The sequence below is a fragment of the Aegilops tauschii genome, chromosome 1 (genome assembly GCF_002575655.3).
Source record: "Aegilops tauschii subsp. strangulata cultivar AL8/78 chromosome 1, Aet v6.0, whole genome shotgun sequence".
NCBI lineage: Eukaryota > Viridiplantae > Streptophyta > Magnoliopsida > Poales > Poaceae > Aegilops > Aegilops tauschii.
In genome coordinates this window covers 144,168,052-144,187,097 of record NC_053035.3, presented here as the reverse complement: position 1 = coordinate 144,187,097, position 19,046 = coordinate 144,168,052, and the positions used below count along the sequence as shown (strand labels likewise).

General features: G+C 52.6%; 1 protein-coding gene across 1 annotated transcript; it reads left to right on the top strand.

Annotated features, from left to right (window-relative positions):
- Positions 1-14,512: 14,512 nt before the first annotated feature.
- Positions 14,513-15,615, top strand: LOC109755295 (probable calcium-binding protein CML18). The gene has a single exon (XM_020314204.4). The coding sequence runs from the start codon at positions 14,831-14,833 to the stop codon at positions 15,347-15,349; it is 519 nt and encodes a 172-aa protein (XP_020169793.1). The 5' UTR covers positions 14,513-14,830; the 3' UTR covers positions 15,350-15,615.
- Positions 15,616-19,046: the final 3,431 nt, after the last annotated feature.

Sequence of the window (19,046 nt, the reverse complement as noted above, 5' to 3'; positions counted from 1 at the left end):
GAGCGTCTGGGTCTGATCAGACCGAGTTCATCTCCATAGGGTTGTGGTGTTTTTTTGTCCAGAAGAAGGACGGCACGGACCGACTGTGCGTCGACTACCGTCCATTGAACAAGAAGACAATCAAGAACAAGTATCCACTTCCCAACATCAATGAGCTATTCGAGCAACTTAAAGGTGCTAAAGTATTCTCCAAGCTTGACCTCCGTATGGGTTATCATCAGATTCGCATTCGTGAAGAAGATATTCCCAAGACAGCATTCAGAACAAGGTTTGGTTCTTATGAATATACTGTCATGTCTTTCGGCCTTGTCAATGCTCCTCCAACATTCTCTCGAATGATGAACTTCATCTTCAACCCCTATACCAATGAATTCGTCCTGGTGTATCTCGATGATATCTTGGTCTTCTCCAAGAATAAGAAGGATCATGCCAAACATTTGCGATTGGTGCTCGACAAGCTCAGAGAGTATGAATTCTATGTGAAGTTTTCCAAATGTGAGTTTTGGCTTGATGAATTTCTTTACCTTGGTCATATCATCTCTGCCAAGGGCATCGCTGTTAATCCTGAGAAGGTGTCCGCAATTGTGAATTGGGAACCGCCTCAGAATGTCAAGCAGCTCCGCAGTTTCCTTGGTCTTGCAAGCTATTGCCGAAGATTCGTTGAGAATTTCTCTAAGATTGCAAAGCCTCTTTCCAACCTCCTCCAGAAGCATGTGAAGTATGTCTGGACTCCTGAGTGTGACATTGCTTTCAACACTCTCAGAGAGAAACTCGTCACAGCTCATGTCTTGACTCCTCGTGACGAATCCAAGCCATTCGAAGTCTTCTGTGATGTTTCTCTTCAAGGTCTCGGTGCTATGTTAATGCAAGAGAAGAAAGTTGTGGCCTATACCTCTCGTCAGTTGAAGCCCAACGAAAAGGACTACCCCACTCACGATCTTGAGTTGGCAGCAGTTGTCCATGCATTAATAACATGGAGACATCTCTTGTTGGGAAGGAAAGTGGACATATTCACCGATCACAAGAGTCTCAGGTACATCTTCACTCAGCCCAACCTCAGCCTCAGGCAAACTCAATGGGTCGAAATGATTCAAGAGTACAATCCGAGTATTGAATATACTCCAGGCAAGGTCAATGTCATTGCAGATGCTTTGAGCAGGAAGGCTTATTGCAACAGCTTAATTCTCAAGCCCTTCCAACCGGACCTTTGTGAAGCTTTCCGCAAACTCAATCTTCAAGTTGTTCCTCAAGGTTTTCTTGCCAACCTCCTAGTCACTCCAACTTTGGAAGACCAAATTCGTGAGGCACAACTCCTGGATACCATGGTGAAGAAGGTGAAACATGGTATTGACAAGGGTCTTTCCAAATACAAGTGCTATCGCATTGATGACCGAGACACTTTATTCTTCGAGGACCGGATTGTGGTTCCTAAAGGTGATCTAAGGAAGGTCATAATGAACGAAGCACACAATTCTCTTCTTTCCATTCATCCTGGAAGTACGAAGATGTACCATGACCTCAAGCAGTCGTATTGGTGGACTCGAATGAAGCGAGAAATCGCTCAATTCGTGAATGAATGTGATGTCTGTCGAAGGGTGAAAGCAGAACACCAACGACCAGTTGGTCTCCTCCAACCTCTTGCTATTCCAGAATGGAAATTTGATCATATCGAAATGGACTTCGTGACTGGATTTCCAAAGTCCAAGCACGGAAATGATGCTATCTTCGTTGTCATCGACAAGCTTAGAAAAGTGGCTCATTTCCTTCCAATCAAAGAATCTATCACGGCTGCTCAGTTGGCAAAGCTATACACCTTCAGGATTGTCTCCTTGCACGGCATTCCACAATTGATATCTTCAGATCGTGGAAGCATCTTCACTTCTAAGTTCTGGGACTCCTTTCAGAAGGCCATGGGCACCAACATTCGCTTCAACACAGCTTTCCATCCTCAAACTAGTGGCCAAGTTGAGCGAGTCAATCAAATCCTTGAAGATATGCTCAGGGCTTATGTTATCTCTTTCGGTATGAAGTGGGAAGATTGTCTTCCATATGCCAAGTTCTCCTACAACAACAGCTTCCAAGCGAGTTCGGGCAAGGCCCTATTCGAGATTCTCTATGGCAGAAAGTGTCGTCCTCCTCTCAATTGGTCAGAGACTGGTGAACGCCAACTTCTTGGCAACGACTTGATCATAGAAGCCAAAGAAATGTGCAAAGTCATCCGTGAAAATCTCAAAGCCGCGCAATCGCGCCAAAAGAGCTATTATGATGACAAGCACCGTGACTTGGCTTTCGAGATCGGAGACCATGTCTACCTCCGCGTCTCTCCAATGAAAGGCACTCGTCGCTTCGGTATCAAAGGGAAGCTTGCCCCTAGATACGTGGGTCCTTTCAAGATCATTGGCAAAAGAGGCGACCTCGCCTATCAACTTGAGCTTCCCTCCAACTTCGCGAACGTGCACGATGTGTTCCACGTGTCACAGCTTTGCAAGTGCTTCAATACTCCTGAGCGCACCATCAACTTCGAAGAGATTGACCTCCAAGAAGATCTGTCTTATCATGAGCGCCCCGTTGCTATTCTTGAAGAAACTGAGCGCAAGACTCGCAACAAGTCAATCAAATTCCTGAAAGTGAAGTGGTCACACCATTCCGACCGAGAAGCCACCTGGGAGCGCGAGGACCACCTCCGTTCCGAATATCCGGAGTTCTTTCAGTCCTAGATCTCGGGAAGAGATCCTCTCATAGTGGTGGAGTGTTGTAACGCCCCGGATGTAAATTTCCATATTTGTAACTCCAACTCTTGCCATTTTCGGCTATGTGTTATGATATTCCCTTCGTGGTCGGGTTTTGTCTCTCGTTTTGCATTTTGTTCATGTCATGCATTTCATATCATGTCATCAGGTGCATCTCATTTGCATACGTGTTCGTCTCATGCATCCGAGCATTTTCTCCGTTGTCCGTTTTGCAATCCGACACTCCCACATGCACCGGCGCACCCCTCTTGTCTCTTTTCGTGAGCGGTGTTAAACGTTCTTGGAATGGACCGAGGTTTGCCAAGTGGCCTTGGTACACCACCGGTAGACCACCTGTCAAGCTTCGTTCCATTTGGAGGTCGTTTGATGCTCCAACGGTTAACCGGGTAACCGCAAAGGCATCTTGTGTGTTGCAGCCCAACACCCCTCCAAAACAGCCCAATAACCCATCTAAACCCCCTCCATGCTCTCCGTCGTCAGATCACGATCGTGTGGGCGAAAACTACACCCCATTTGGAGTCTCCTAGCTCCCTCTAGCTATAAATATGTGCACTCCTCCGAAATCCCGGGTCCCGAAACCCTAGCCTCACCCCTCTCCGCCGCCGGACACGTCCGGATCGGGCCGGACGCGTCCGCCGCCGCGCCCGCACCAACCGGAGGCCGCCACGTGGTGCCCTGGCCACCCGCGCCGCCGCCAGCCCGCCGGGCCCGAGGCTGGCCCTCCCCGAGCCCATCGCCGCCCCGCGCCTCCGCGCGCCTCCCGCGTCGGCGCGCCGCCCGTCCCGTTCGCCGCCGCCCGCGCCCCGGTCGCCGCCGCCTCCGCCACGCCCCGTCCTCCTCTTCTCCGACCCCGGCCGCTGCCGCCCTGTCTCCGGCGAGCCCCGGCGACCTCGGTTCGCATGCCCACGAAGAACCCTAGATCGGAGGTTGATTTCCCCCCTCGCTTTTCTGCCAAGTCCCGAAATTCTCTCATTATGTGGCTCTGTTCATCACATCATATTTCCTTGCATACTGCTCCGTTACATGCGCATGATATATCAAAATGTTCATCAGGTTATGCTCTTCATTTTGTTCCATTGTGCCATGTTTGTTTGAGCTCATCTTCATGCCTAAATCGTCGTTGCAAGAGTGCTATATGATGTTCACTGCTGTTACTTATCAGAACTTGATGTTTTGTTATTTTTGTTGCATTTGATGTGTGCATCTTATGAGCATGAGCTCTACATGTGTTTTGATATATGCCATGCCATCGTTACAGAGGTGCTTGCCATGTATTTTTGTGATCTATGTGGTGACTAGCACAAGAATGCAAACTAGGCTTCGTGGTGTTTCTGTTTTCAGTGACTTAGAATTTTGCTAAGTCTTTTCCTGCTGTTATTTTGATGCCATGTATCCATGTGGCTACAGTGAGATCCATGCTTATTTTGAGTATGTTCATTAAGGATGTTTTGGACATATAGTTGTGTCTATCCATCCATGCCCCTGTTTGCAATTATGGAGTGCCCTGGCATGTCTCAATCTTGCTCTACTTTTGCTATAAACTGTTCCTGGCAGAATGTTAACTTGCTATTCAATTTTGCCAAGGTTGTTGTAGTTGATCCATACATGCTATGAACTTTCTCTTGCCATGTATAGCTTCATGAACATGTCTTCTTGCTGTTGGTATGCTTGTTTTGTCATGCATTGCCTTGTGATGAGTGAATAGAGCTCACAAAGATGCCTTCATAATTATGTTAATGCCATGCTCTGTTTTCTGCTAAGTCTGAAACCTGTTAACGAAACTTGCTATGTTTACATGGGTGCCATCATATCTTCTGTGCCTTTTTGGCTCATGACCAGTAAGGGACTTTTGTTCTATGCATTTAGGAGATTCATGCCATGCCTTGATTTGCTATTATATGTTCCTGTAGCATGCTGTTTGCTTGCTCTAAACTTGGCTTCCTGATGTTATTTCTGGCATGTTAGTATTTTCACAAAGTCTGTGAAGCTGATATCTTTCACACTTTTTCCATGCTTGTTTGAACCTGTTATATTGTGATCTAGCCGTAGCTCAGTGTTCATATTTTGTCAAGCATCTCTTGTAGATCACTGCCATATGCTGTTTTGCTATGTTGGGGTGCTGTAGCATAGTTACTTGATGTATTCTAAGTGCTATCATGCTGTTAATCGCAGAATTGTGTCATTCTTGTTTTGCTTGCCATTTACAAACCGTGCATCCGTTTCCGGTGATCCTTATATCGATTTCGACCGAAATCATCTCATCTTTCCAGCGGCATACTTGGTTTGCCAAGTTGATGCCTTGTTCATATTTTCCCTTCCGGAGCACGCATATGCATTGCATATCACATCTCGCATATCATGCCATGTATTGCATCATGTTGCTTGTGCATTTCCCGTGATTGATTGTTGGTCCTTTGCTTGTGTTCTTGCTTTGGGTAGAGCTGGGAGACGAGTACGCTTATGAGGAACTTGTTGAGAACGCTTACGAGGATCAAGCTTTCGACAACTCTGAGAACCTTGCAGGCAAGATGACCATACCCTCGAAATCACTTCTATCTTTGCTTTGCTAGTTGTTCGCTCTATCGCTATGCTGCGCTACCTACCACTTGCTATATCATGCCTCCCATATTGCCATGTCAAGCCTCTAACCATCCTTTCCTAGCAAACCGTTGTTTGGCTAAGTTACCGCTTTTGCTCAGCCCTTCTTATAGCGTTGCTAGTTGCAGGTGAAGTTGAAGTTGGTTCCATGTTGGAACATGGATATTTTGGCATATCACAATATCTCTTGTTTAATTAATGCATCTATATATTTGGTAAAGGGTGGAAGGCTCGGCCTTATGCCTGGTGTTTTGTTCCACTCTTGCCGCCCTAGTTTCCGTCATACCGGTGTTATGTTCCTTGATTTTGTGTTCCTTACGCGGTTGGGTGATTTATGGGACCCCCTTGATAGTTCGCTTTGAATAAAACTCCTCCAGCAAGGCCCAAGCTTGGTTTTACATTTGCCTACCTAAGCCTTTTTCCCTTGGGTTTTCGCGAGCCCGAGGGTCATCTTTATTTTAACCCCCCCGGGCCAGTGCTCCTTTGAGTGTTGGTCCGAACTAGAGCACCGTGCGGGACCGTCCCTTGGCAACTTGGGTTACGTTGGTACCTGTACGCTTCGCTTATCCGGTGTGCCCTGAGAACGAGATATGTGCAGCTCCTATCGGGATTTGTCGGCACAGTCGGATGGTCTTGCTGGTCTTGTTTTACCATTGTCGAAATGTCTTGTAAACCGGGATTCCGAGACTGATCGGGTCTTCCCGGGAGAAGGTTTATCCTTCGTTGACCGTGAGAGCTTATAACGGGCTAAGTTGGGACACCCCTGCAGGGTATTATCTTTCGAAAGCCGTGCCCGCGGTTATGTGGCAGATGGGAATTTGTTAATGTCCGGTTGTAGAGAACTTGACACTTGACTTAATTAAAATACATCAACCGCGTGTGTAGCCGTGATGTCTCTTTTAGGCGGAGTCCGGATAATGAACACGGTTTGGGTTATGTATGAACGTAAGCAGTTTCAGGATCACTTCTTGATCACCTGTAGCTTCGCGTCCGTTGCGTTGCTTCTCTTCTCGCTCTCATTTGCGTATGTTAGCCACCATATGCTTAGTGCTTGCTGCAGCTCCACCTCATTACCCCATCCTTTCCTATAAGCTTAAATAGTCTTGATCTCGCGGGTGTGAGATTGCTGAGTCCTCGTGACTCACAGATTCTACCTAAACAGTTGCAGGTGCCGACGATACCAGTGCAGGCGACGCAACCGAGCTCAAGTGGGAGTTCGACGAGGAACGTGGTCGTCACTATGTTTCGTTTCCTGATGATCAGTAGTGGAGCCCAGTTGGGACAATCGGGGAACTAGCATTTGGGGTTATCTTCTTTTCTTTTGGGTTTGACCGTAGTCGGTCTATGTGTGGATTTTGGATGATGTATGAATTAATTTATGTATTGTGTGAAGTGGCGATTGTAAGCCAACTCTCTTTATCCCATTCTTGTTCATTACATGGGATTATGTGAAGATGACCCTTCTTGCGATAATACCTACAATGCGATTATGCCTCTAAGTCGTGCCTCGACACGTGGGAGATATAGCCGCATCGTGGGTGTTACACAGCTCCCCATCCGGGTGAGGATGCCGAGCTGCGCGTCTGCATTGACGTCCCGACACTCAACAGGATCGCGTCTCAGGAGCCATTCTGGCCTTCGCGCGCGGGCCGTTGCGAGGGCCCACCGCACAGCTACGTTCGCATGCCATTCGGCCTGCCGAGCGTGGCGTCCGCCTTTCAGCGCAACTTGCGGTGCGTCCTGGCGGCTCAGGAGGCCAAGCACCACGCCGTCCTGACGGAGATGGAGACGGTCCTCAAGGAACCACCTGGACCCCCAGAGCCTCCTGAGGCTCAGGGTCCCGGCGGCTCGTGAGGAGCAACCCCTTCGCCACGCATCTTCAGCTGCCCAACATTCCTTCATCAACAGAACCAGGTGACATTTTCCAAAGTTTATTTAGCTGGGAGCGCCCCTCGGGCTGCATCATTCCCAGGCCGCGTGGGTCCGTCCTTGCGACATGTATCCCATTCCTATGTGTTTAGCTTACCTTGTTGGGGGCGCCCCTCGGGCTGCATCATCCCCAAGCCGCTTGGGCCTGACCCAGTGGCATGTATTTCCCCTGCGTTTACTTGAGCCAGTTTGCTTTCCATGCTTAATCTATCTATGACTATCACCTGCTCGATTGTCACCCACTGCGGGAGCCGCGCGCCGGTCGTCTTTCTTCAGGACCCTTCGCGTGAGAAAGGTTAGGCACGACGTCTGTGCTCGGGCCCGTCCCTGCAGCGTCGATAAATCCAACGGCTGAGCTTTGTCTGGCGGGCCAGCCCCGTTCACGTCACCTCTTGGGGCCGTTGGTGCTTGGCCTTCTCACGCGATAACCTCAGGAGATTCGTTCAGCGCAGGTTGTCTGACCACCTCGCAGGACCCACACAACGAACAAGAACCAAGACCAGGCGCAACCCGCCTTGAGGTAGGGCCTCGTGAGTCCCGCGCTGGCTCACGAGTGCCCAGACACACCTCGTCTAGCCCTGCCGTGCAAGCCACGTGTCAGGGCGGGGCTGTACACGCCCCGGGGGCTCTCCGCAGTAGGGAGTCCCCTCCCACGTACCAGTGGAAGCACGATGCTCCGCGCTGGCCGTCAACACTGCCGAGGAGCGGCTATGTCCGTGCAAGTGCGGAAGCGCTATGCTCCGCGCTGGTAATAAACAAATGAGGGCGGCCCCACGGCCGCATCAACCTGAGGGAGCCCCTGAGCTCAGTGTCCGGCTTCACCGCAACACCTCCCCTCGAGAGAGTCGCGCGAGGGGGCTGGGCATGGGGGCTGCGCTCGGGTCACGCCCAAGCATACGCCACCCAACCAGGTCCCCTGGACCTGGTCGTCACGCGCCCCTCCCGAGCCGAGCCTCGGCGAGGGCAAAGGTATGTAGGTTGTTTGCACGTCAAGGGGGACTCTTGAGCATCGCGACTCAGGAGTCTAACTGGTCACGTAGCCCCTCACTCCTTGGGTCCGTCCTGGTCTCCGGTCGGCCCAACGGCGGTTGAGGTATGCGCGGGGCCGGGCTCTGCCGACGTAGAACACTAAACATATCCTCGTGTCTCCTTCCTATAAGCTGTTTGCGCGTCAAGGGGGACTCCTGAGCATCGCGACTCAGGAGCCTAATTGGTCACGCAGCCCCTCACTCCTTGGTTCTGTCCTGGTCTCCGTCGGCCCAACGGCGGTTGAGGTATGCGCGGGGCCGGGCTCTACTGACGTAAAACGTAAAGCAAATAGGAAGAAAATCGCAAAATCTCAAAGAAAATATTACAAGACATATTGTTCTCCCAAATATCAAGCACAAGTCTAAACGCCTCCACAAGGCATGATGCGTGTTGCAGGAGTAAAACAGGAACACTGCCGCGAGCAGGTCACCCCTGGACACCGCCGTCGCCCACAAGAGGTGCTCCGCCCTTGGCGGCGTCGCCTTCACCTGTACCGCCAGCCGGAGCCGCAGGGTCGGTAGCACCGCCGGTCGAAGGCGCGAGAGCGAAGCCGCGAAACTTCTTCAGCAGGGCCTCCACCTGGCCCTTCACGGCTGTGGCAGCGGCCGCACAACGCTCCTCGTCCACAGGCTCCAGCAGCTCGTCCAGGCGGGCAGCTGGATCATGAAGATGGAGGTGACTGAAGACATGCGTCAGTGTAGCTGAGGAAAGAACGCGGGCTTCTGCCTCGGCCATAGGACCGATGCCGCTCACAACCTCCTCAAGCACGACAACCAAGTAGGGAAGCAGCTGAGCAGGGCCGTCCTCGTCGGTGGTCAGCGGCCTCTCCAAGCCCTTCTCGTAGAGTGCCTTCAGCGCCGCACGGGACCTCTTCTCGAGGAGCGCGAAGGCCGCGCGGTCCTCGGACAGGACCTTCGCCTTGGCATCAAGACTGGCCTTCTCCGCCTCCACCTTCCGCTCGAGCTCCTCCAGCCGGCTGCGCTCTGTGGCCTGCGCCTTCGCCAGCTCAGCTTCGCAATCCTTGATGGCGTCCTCCCGGGCCCTCATCTTCTCCTCCTCTGCCTGGCGGCCACGAGCTTCTTCCATGCGCATATCATGCAGATTCTTCAGTTCGGCCTCCAGCGCCTGGCAGCGATCCTGGGTGGCTTCGGCATCCTTCAGCGCCACTTCACGAGCAGCTGCAGCTTGGGCGGTGGCTTGGTTCTCCTTTTCGGAGGCCGCCACGGCTTGGCTCAGTGTCGCTCGTACGGACACGTCAGAATGAAGCCAGCCGAAGACCAGCTCCAGGCGCCCGGCTACCAGGTGGGAGTCGGCGCCCTGGAGATCTTCTCGCAGCTGGGCCATCTCCAAAAGGGCGCGCTCCAAGACATCAGGAGAAACAGAGGGACCTGGAAGCACTAGCGCAGCAGGAGGAGGCGACGTCGTCACCAGGGCCTGGGAGACCAAGGGCTCTTGAGCCTTCGGGACCTCATCAGCCGAGCCGGACATCAGCACTTCGGGAGCCAGCGGGGCCTCGGGGGCTGACTCCTCCGGACGACGCCCCTCCAGGCTTCGCGAGGGCGACCGGGCCGGAGAGGTGCGAGTGTTGTCGCTTCCTTTCTTCGCGGAGGGGGGGTGCGGTCGCTGCAGATGGTTCAGTCCCAGGCGTGGCCGCTGCATCCTCCTTCCTCTTCTTCGCCGCAGGCGGCAGCCTGGTCAACCAAGGACGAACGTCAGGAAGCAGCAGTATAAGCAAGAACAAGACGAAGCTCGAGTACTTACTGGTCCACCGCGGCGTAATCCACCCTCCGCTTGCTGAGCTTGAAGCCCGAGAGCCTCGGGGCTTGAGGCGCGGGTGAGCAGGCTCCAGGAGCAGAAGCTGGGGCAGTGGAGGGGCCGGAGGCAGCCTCAGGCGGCGTCAAAGCCGGGGCAACATCTCGGGAGACCAGCGCTGACCTACCCCTCGTCGGGACCACGGGCAGCTCCCCCTTCTCCTGGCGGGCGTCGGCCTCGTTGTCGTCTGGCAGGGTGCGGAGGATGTCGGCCTTACTCAAGGGGGAGGTCTCCCCCATCCCTTCAGGGGTCACCTCTGAGTCCTCCTCCTCTTCTTCCTCCCTGCGGGACTCACCAGAAGACAACTCCACCGCCGCCGACGCCGCAGGGGCCCCGGTGGGTGCCGGCGGCACCAGCCCGCGCCCGTCAAAGGTCGGCCTGGCGGCCACGACCCGCGCTCCATCCTTGCGGCGAAACAAGGGAATGAAGACGCTTGGCGGGTAATCCTGGTTGTCCCCGACCAGGAGGCGCAGAGCTGCAGCCAGCTCACCGCCAGGCAAGGCTTCCGGGCTCAGGCGAACCTTGTCCTCTTCCTCCCCAAGCCTCCACAAGGGGCGCGTACGCGCCTGAAGCGGGGCCACGCGCAGCATCAAGAATTCCCTCAGAAGCATGGCCCCAGTCACCTTCGCCGCCTTCGCGTTGCCCGGCTTCAGGTCAGATTTCATCTGCTCCAACACCAACGCCGCCCGCTCACCAGTGAGCTTCGCGCAAGACACCCCTTGTCGGACTAGGGAATCTCCGTTGGGAGCGTCAAGTGTGGGTGGACGCACTTGGCGTCCATCAGGACCCACTCGCTCCAGAAGCCGCCGGCCTTCTTTTCGGTCTTCGAGATCGAGTTGGCCTTGCCGGCCGTGATGAAGTTGGCACACCCAGAGGTATGACCCTCATTGACGCGGAGGAAGAAGAAGTGGCGCAGAAGAGCCACGGACGGCATCACGCCGAGGTACGCCGTAATAGGCGAAGATCGACACAAGAAGGATAGAGTTGGGATGAAGATGCAGCGCCTGCAGCCCGTAGTGGCCGAGGACCTCATAGAAGAAGTCAGATAAGGGGGGAACCAGCCCTGCGGCGATGCTGCTCGTGAAGAAGGGGAAGAAGGTGCTTCCCTCGGGCTCCGGCATGGCGGAGCCGACCCGGAGCTCAGCCTTCCCCCTTTCATTGTTTTCCCCCGCTGTCAGCAGACGGGTGGCGGCGAGGCTCTTCTCCAAAACGTTGGGTGCGTCGAGAGCTGGCTCGTACCAGGCCGGTGACGAGGCAGGCTTGACCTTCCGGGGCACCATTGGTTGCTGATGCGAAAGAGGATGGGAGCAGATCTGGAGATTTTGGAAGCAAGGAGCAAGGAAGGGGATCTGGAGCAAGGCGAAAGGGAGCAATGAAGGCACGCGCTGTCTGCACCAGCCTCTTGTCAAGTCGGGCAGTTGCCGAGGCAGCGCGGGGAAGCGGAGACGCCCACGTCCAATCAACCGCCACACGTCGACCAAGGCCGCATGCCGTTGGGGCCCGCGGTACTCCGCACTTACCCTTTGGCTTCGCCTCGAAGCCAAGTCCGAGCGCGCCTTGGGCCCGGGGGCTACTGTCGGCGTTCTGGGAACGGGGGTCCCCAGACTTGCCTGCCTGCGGCCCACGGCGTGGCTCTGCGAGCAGGCCCGTACGGCCCATCTTCACCAACGAGCACTCAAGACCCTCGCGAGGGGCCAAGCCTCGCGAGGAGGACGACACAAGACCTCCTCGGGAGCAGCCTCATCGGGCCGGCTCACGAGGGGCGGAGAGATCAAGGCAAGGCAAACCTCGCGAGGTTCTCGTGACGTGAGCCATGACGATCGAGACTAGGCGGGCGCCAGCGCGCAGTGTCCTTGTTTCCTCTTTGGTGCTAAGGAGGCAAGCGCAGGCGAGGAGTTCCGAGGCGTCAGGCAAAGGTTTCCGCATCGGTGCAACGAGACCAAGACCAGCAGGACGACAGGACAGAGGTCACCGTGGAGCCCAAGACGGCGTCACCACCAGAGCCTTTGGCACGCGAAGACTACTTTTGTCAGGATAGGCTGTACTAGCTGTCCCCTTTCAAATTGGCCGTTGTGGCATCCCTTCCCGCTCAATATTTGGGAAGAGGACCAGGGCCTCTATAAATAGGACTAGCCACCATAGTAGGAGGCAACGAGTTCGGATCCTCACACCCTCAAGTTCACCACACACAAGAACACCTCTCCTCAGGAGGCTGTTCTTCCCCTTGTAGTGTTCATCCCTAGCCCCAGAGGCAATCCACCACCACCACACTGGAGTAGGGTATTACACCACAACGATGGCCCGAACCAGTATAAATCCTGTGTCCCTTGTGTTGCGAGTTCGTCGAGCTAGCCTAGAGATCCTGAAGTGTGTGAGGGCGTGACCTGTGAGGGAGAGATCTTCGCGCGCACCCCAGAGTTCGAACCTTAAGGGTTTTGCCGGAACCCGAGATCCGACACTTTCCCCCTGCCGCCGCCGGCGTGGTCCGCCGGGCCATTCCCACGCGATGCTGGCGGAGGCGGGCCGTTCTTTTCCCGCGCGCACATTGGGGGGCGCGGGGGCCCCCTGATGGCGGTGGTGCTCCTCGGGCGGAGGCGGTCCGTTCTTTCCCCCTCGCGCTTTACGGGCCGTGGGTGCCCCTGATGCGGCGGCGCGCCGGTTGGCTGGGGGCGCGTGGTGGTGCGACTGGCTAGCGGCGTCCACTCCGCCCAGGTCTGGGCCCTTTTGGGCCCCATCTGGGTTGGGGCGGGTCGACGATTCGATGCGCGGCGGTGTGGCTCCCTGGTGGTGGTGGCGAGGCATCGAGGGGTGCGGGTGGTGGCGGCTTTTGTCGGCCGATGTGCTGCAGTGTGGCAGCAGGGGTTGCCCAGACCCATTTGGGCTCGGCCGGGCCACTAGGGCCTTGCTAGGCCCCTGCCGTCATGTCCGGTCGGCTTCGTGGCAGCGACGAAGGTTGTCCCCTCTCGTCGGCTGAGTTGCGGATGCCCCCGAGCCCCTTGGATCCTCTTCCCTCCTCCAGGTCTCGTCTCGGTGGCCTCAGGAGACGAGGAAGTTGGTTCAGTGACCGTGGTGGCAAAGGCTGGTGGGCGGCAGGTTGGTTGGTGCACTTCAGATCGTCCGAGGTGGTGGTGGTTGTTTGGGTCGGTGAAATCCCTAGGGCTCGGCCTGCAGGCGCCGCCGGACCTTCCTAAAGGGCGTCAGGTATACGCCTTCCCCACTGTCCTCTGCGTACTGAGGGAAACCCAGCAGTGGCGTCGTCGTCGCATTCTTGCTTGAAGGTGTTGCTCGGCACGCAACGCTTCAGGTGCTAGGAGTGCGGTGGTACTTCACCGGAGGGTGCAGCGGTTACCGTTCATCTTTGTTTCGTTGATCTACCGATGACGGGATTTGTTTCTCTTTCTTTTTCTCTCGTTTTTATTTTGGGCTTGTTTGTGCTGCAGGCCCCAGTGAGCTGGTTGTATCGGATGGCTACTTTATAATATAAAGCGGGAGGGGGGGGGGTAATTCTTTATCGTCAAACGCCTAAATCCATATTATGTAATAGTTTGCCAGCCAATTGCATATTGCAAGAAGTTTCTGGTTGTAACATCTTGAAACATTTGTATAAAAGGAAAGAAATCCTTCATGTGTTGTGTTTAATTAATGGATAATAACAATGCAAATGCTTTCATGAGAAAAATGATTTTAAGAATTAAAAAAAGGCATTCAAGTGTTATTATCATTTGTAATGCAGTGCAGAATAAAGAGTTCAATGTTTGTGTACCACCTTTATTTTGTGCATCAGGTGTATAGAGTCGAATTACATTTTTTATCAAAGTACATTGCAAGCGTATTATTCCAAAAAAAAATATCATTGCCTATCATTCTATCTATGTAAAATTTAACATGCAACCAATACAAATTTTCAAAAGCACGTGGCAACGCACGGGCAGTCTACTAGTAGTAGTAACTTTCTAACAATTTTCTTTTTTGGCGAGGTTATTTGATACCTGGAACGCCACCATCCTCACTTTGCTGAACCTGTAGGAAAATTATGGCGACCCCATTCATACTCGTCTATCTGTCCTGAGCAGAGTGGAACCATCCTCGGCGTTTGCTGTTCCACTGCAGCGAGGAAATCCCTACGCGGTGCCAGGCCGCGTGAAGCCATCATCAATCACTCTCCCTCTGATTGGCAACGCCCACCAATCAACGCAACCTTCCGAACACGATACGGTCGGCGGACACCTTTCGTACTCCTATTTCCCCTCAGTGTTTGCACAACTCGACAGCGCATTTCTTCCTTTCGGGGCCCTCACTCACTCCCCGACGCTCTGGTCCCACCGCCAGCAAGCCACCTGGCCCCGCAAGCCAGCCGCTAGCAAACGCCTCAGCGCCCGCCTCCGCTGTACGGGCTGCGATTTTTTGCTTCCTTTCTCCAGACGACTCCCTCACGAGGGCGTCGCAGTCGTACCTACGCGCTGCACCGCTTTTCCGGCACCCGTCGTTGTTACACCGAGTTTACATGTGGGCCGGTATGCGCAGACCGTGGGTGGGAGGCCCACGCGTCTGTGAGATTACGTGATATTTCGGCCAAGAATCCACCTACGCGTAGTTCTGCCGCACGTTACGTGGATAAAAAGGCAGGACCGTTCGGGGGGCGAAGAATTGCGCACAGCAACCAACCGTGTCAGGGAAGGAATTGAGGCGAGCGAGAGAGAACCCCACATCACATGGCGAACGGCGTGGGCTCGGCGAAGGCGGAGATCTGCGCCGGGCTGGGCATGCCGATGGCGGAGCTGGAGCAGGTGTTCCGGCGCTACGACGCCAACGGCGACGGCAAGATCTCGGCGGACGAGCTGGCGTCCGTGCTGCTCGCGCTGGGCGCGCCCCCGGGGCCAGGGGAGGTGCAGAGCATGATGGAGGAGATGGACGCCGACAGGGACGGCTTCGTCGACCTCCACGAGTTCGCCGCCTTCCACTGCGGGCCCTGCAAGGGCGGCGCGGCCGCAGACGCCAAGGAGCAGGAGGCCGCCACGGAGGCGGAGCTCAAGGAGGCCTTCCGGATGTACGACGCCGACCGCAACGGGCTCATCTCCGCGCGGGAGCTTCACCGCGTGCTCCGCCAGCTCGGGGAGAAGTGCTCCGTTGCTGACTGCTCGCGCATGATTCGATCCGTCGACGCCGACGCCGACGGCAGCGTCAACTTCGAGGAATTCAAGAAGATGATGGGCGGCGGAGGGAGGAGCTAGGTCGGTAAGGGCCGGCCATGAGCAAACAATGCTGCATCTGCATGCCTCGTTGAGGGTTTTGTTCCTCCATGGTGCTTAATTTAATTTTAATTAATCTCAAAGTGAAAGGCTTAGGCTCCCCGTAATGCGAATACTAATGATGATGCGGGTGAAGTGATTAATTATGTAAATCTAATCTTCTAGTAGTAGTACTACTACTAATGATGATGGGTGTACTAAGAAATTTGGTCTGGGGTTGTTTGCAATGAATTAGAACTCGTTTGAAACTCTTTGTTTTTCTGTTTGAAACTCTTTGTTTTTCTGTTTGAAACTCATGCAGAATCAATAACTATATTGTAATGGTTGTGAAAATCGGGTCTGGAAGTTGTTGGGGACGATGTTGAATCTATATACCTTTTGTTGTACTCAAATTACCAGCTTAGGGCATCATCAACGATGGATCATTAAAATGACCAGCTTAGGGCATCATCAACGGAAATCCTACAGCCCGGTCACATATCGCCACAGATTGAGGGAAGTTGAGTCCGGACGTCCGCCATGTCGGACTTTAGCTTGATCCCACCCCAAAAACCTCTTTCACGCGTCCGCTAGCGAAAAAAATTATCCCTAAAGTCGAAACTAAAAGGAACGTATAAACCAATGCTTTCATAGATTCGATCCTGGTTTATTTATAATTATAACTTCCACACCTATTCATTTGTCATTTGAAATAATTTCCCATATAAAGAAACAAAAAGAGTCAAAGAAAGGATGGGAGATGTTTCCCATGTAGAGTCCTTCGTGCCATGCATTCACTCCGACGCAGGCCCAGTTCTTTTTCTCCCATAATATCGACTCTCCACCCAGCTTCTCTCAGAATCTTGAACCCATATATTTTTACAATCCTAACTAGTTAAGGATATGAACAGCTAGGATTGTAAAAAAAATGGATACAAGATTCTGAGAGAAGCTGGGTGGAGGGTCGATTCTCAAGATTCTTGGAGAATCGCCCAAAAGAACTGGGCTCTAATAGGCCACCTGCATTCACACGCGGGTGCATGGTGTGTGTGTGTGTGTGGGGGGGGGGGGGGGTAGATGGGGTGGGTGGGGTTATCTACGGAAAAGCCTACACCAGTTGCCCTGTTGAAGCTTCGCTGGTCTGCTTGCCCCATCTATTTAAAGTTGGCCGGCCTGCGACGCAAACCCTATCCTGTCACTTCTCCCTCAAAGCCGCTCACACCACCACACCTTCACCACCGGCAGCTAGACCAAAGGTCTGACGTAGTGAAGTGGGCGCTTGACTCCGGATTCGCGGGGGAGGGGGGGAGGGGGCTTCGGTTCCAGTTGGCACCGCCGCCCACAGTTTTTTGGGGCCACCATCATCCACGACTCCGTCCGCCATCAAGGTGAAGCCAATTTGCTCGGATGGTGAGGAGCATAACTCGCCCCTTCTTGTTGTCGCGGCCGTGGCAGACAACGAGTCTATGTAAAGATGGAGATCGTGTTGTGCCGGTCATTGATTGACCACAGTCCGGCGCTGCCGTTCCGACCGCACAATCTCGTCATCAAAATTGGGCGTCCCATGAAGGAGGAGTTGCCCTCCCCACAAGTGGGGCTACCGGTGGCGCTCGATCGTCGTCGCGAAGGAGGAATCCTCCCGGTCGTCTGATGTCGCTTGAAGCTACGTCGGTATTTCCCCAAAGAGGAAGGAATCATGCAGCACAACGGCGGTAGGTATTTCCCTCAGAAATGAAACCAAGGTTATCGAACCAGTAGGAGAACCAAGCAACACAACGTAAACAACCTCTGCACACAAATAACAACACCTCGCAACCCGACGTGTTAACGGGGTTCTCAATCCCTTTCGGGTGCGGCGCCAGAAACGGTGCGTGGACGGGATAAAGTTGTAATAGATTGAAATAATAGATCGCAAATAAAATAAAGTGCAGTAAAGTATTTTTAGATTTTTGGTTTAATACATCTGAAAATAAATGCAAGGAAAAAGTAGATCGCAAAGGCAAATATATGAGAAATAAGACCCAGGGGCCGTAGGTTTCACTAGTGGCTTCTCTCGAGAAAAATAGAAAACGGTGGATAAACAAATTACTGTTGGGGAATTGATAGAACTTCAAATAATTATGACGATATCCAGGCAATGATCATTATATAGGCATCACGTCCAAGATTAGTAGACCGACTCCTGCCTACATCTACTACTATTACTCCACACATCGACCGTTATCCAGCATGCATCTAGTGTATTAAGTTCATGAAAAAACGGAGTAATGCAATAAGAATGATGACATGATGTAGAGATGATCTATCTATGTAGAGATAGACCCCATCGTTTTATCCTTAGTAGCAACGATACATACGTGTCGGTTCCCTTTCTGTCACTGGGATCAAGCACCGTAAGATCGAACCCACTACCGGACACCTCTTCCCATTGCAAGATAAATAGATCGAGTTGGCCAAACAAAACCCAAATATCGAAGAAGAAATACGAGGCTATAATCATGCATATAAGAGATCAAAGAAACTCAAATAACTTTCATGGATATAAAAAGATATGACTGATCATAAACTCGAAGTTCATCAGATCCCAACAAACACACCGCAAAATAGTTACATCATATGGATCTCCAAGAGACCATTGTATTGAGAATTCAGCGAGAGAGAGAAAGCCATCTAGCTACTAACTACGGACCCGAAGGTCTACAAAGAACTACTCACGCATCATCGGAGAGGCACCAATGGAGGTGGTGAACCCCATCCGAGATGGTGTCTAGATTGGATCTGGTGGTTTTGGACTCTGCGGCGGCTGGATGAATATTTCGTCGACACTTCTAGGGTTTCTGGAATATTGTGGTATTTATAGAGCAAATAGGCGGTCCAGGGGGGCACCCGAGGTGGGCACAACCCACTAGGGTGCGCCTGGGCCTCCTGGCGTGCCCTGGTGGGTTGTCCCCTCCTCGGGACTCCCCCAGGTGCAACCAGGGCCCAATATCTTCCTTCTGGTCTAGAAAAAATCTCCGTGAAGTTTCGTGGCATTTGGACTCCGTCTGATATTGATTTCCTGCGATGTAAAAAACATGGAAAAAACAGCAACTAGCACTTGGCACTATGTCAATAGGTTAGTACCAAAAAATGATATGAAATGACTATAAAATGATTATAAAACATCCATGATTGATAATATAACAGCATGGAACAATAAAAAATTATAGATATGTTGGAGATGTATCAGCATCCCCAAGCTTAACTCCTACTCGTCCTCGAGTAGGTAAGTGATAAAAGCAGAATTTTTGATGTGTAATGCTGCCTATCATGTCATATCATATTCTTTTCTTTATAGCATGGACATTTGGACTTTTATGTGATTCAAAGTAATAGTCTAGTTTTGACATAATAATTTAGATACTCAAGCATATCAACAAGCAACCATGTCTTTCAAAATATCAATGCTAAAATAAGTTAACCCTAGCCCATCATGCTCAACCATTGATCCATTCATGAAACACACTCGAATATTAGCTACACCCAATACTTAAGTACGATCATATTGCCTCCTAGTTGGTGCTTTTTATGAGAGAAGATGGAGACTCAAATTCAAAATAAAAATTGCATAAAGTAAAAGAAAGGCCCTTCGCAGAGGGAAGTAGGGATTTGTAGAGGTGCCAGAGCTCAAAGCGAAAAAATTAGAGATAAAAACATTTTG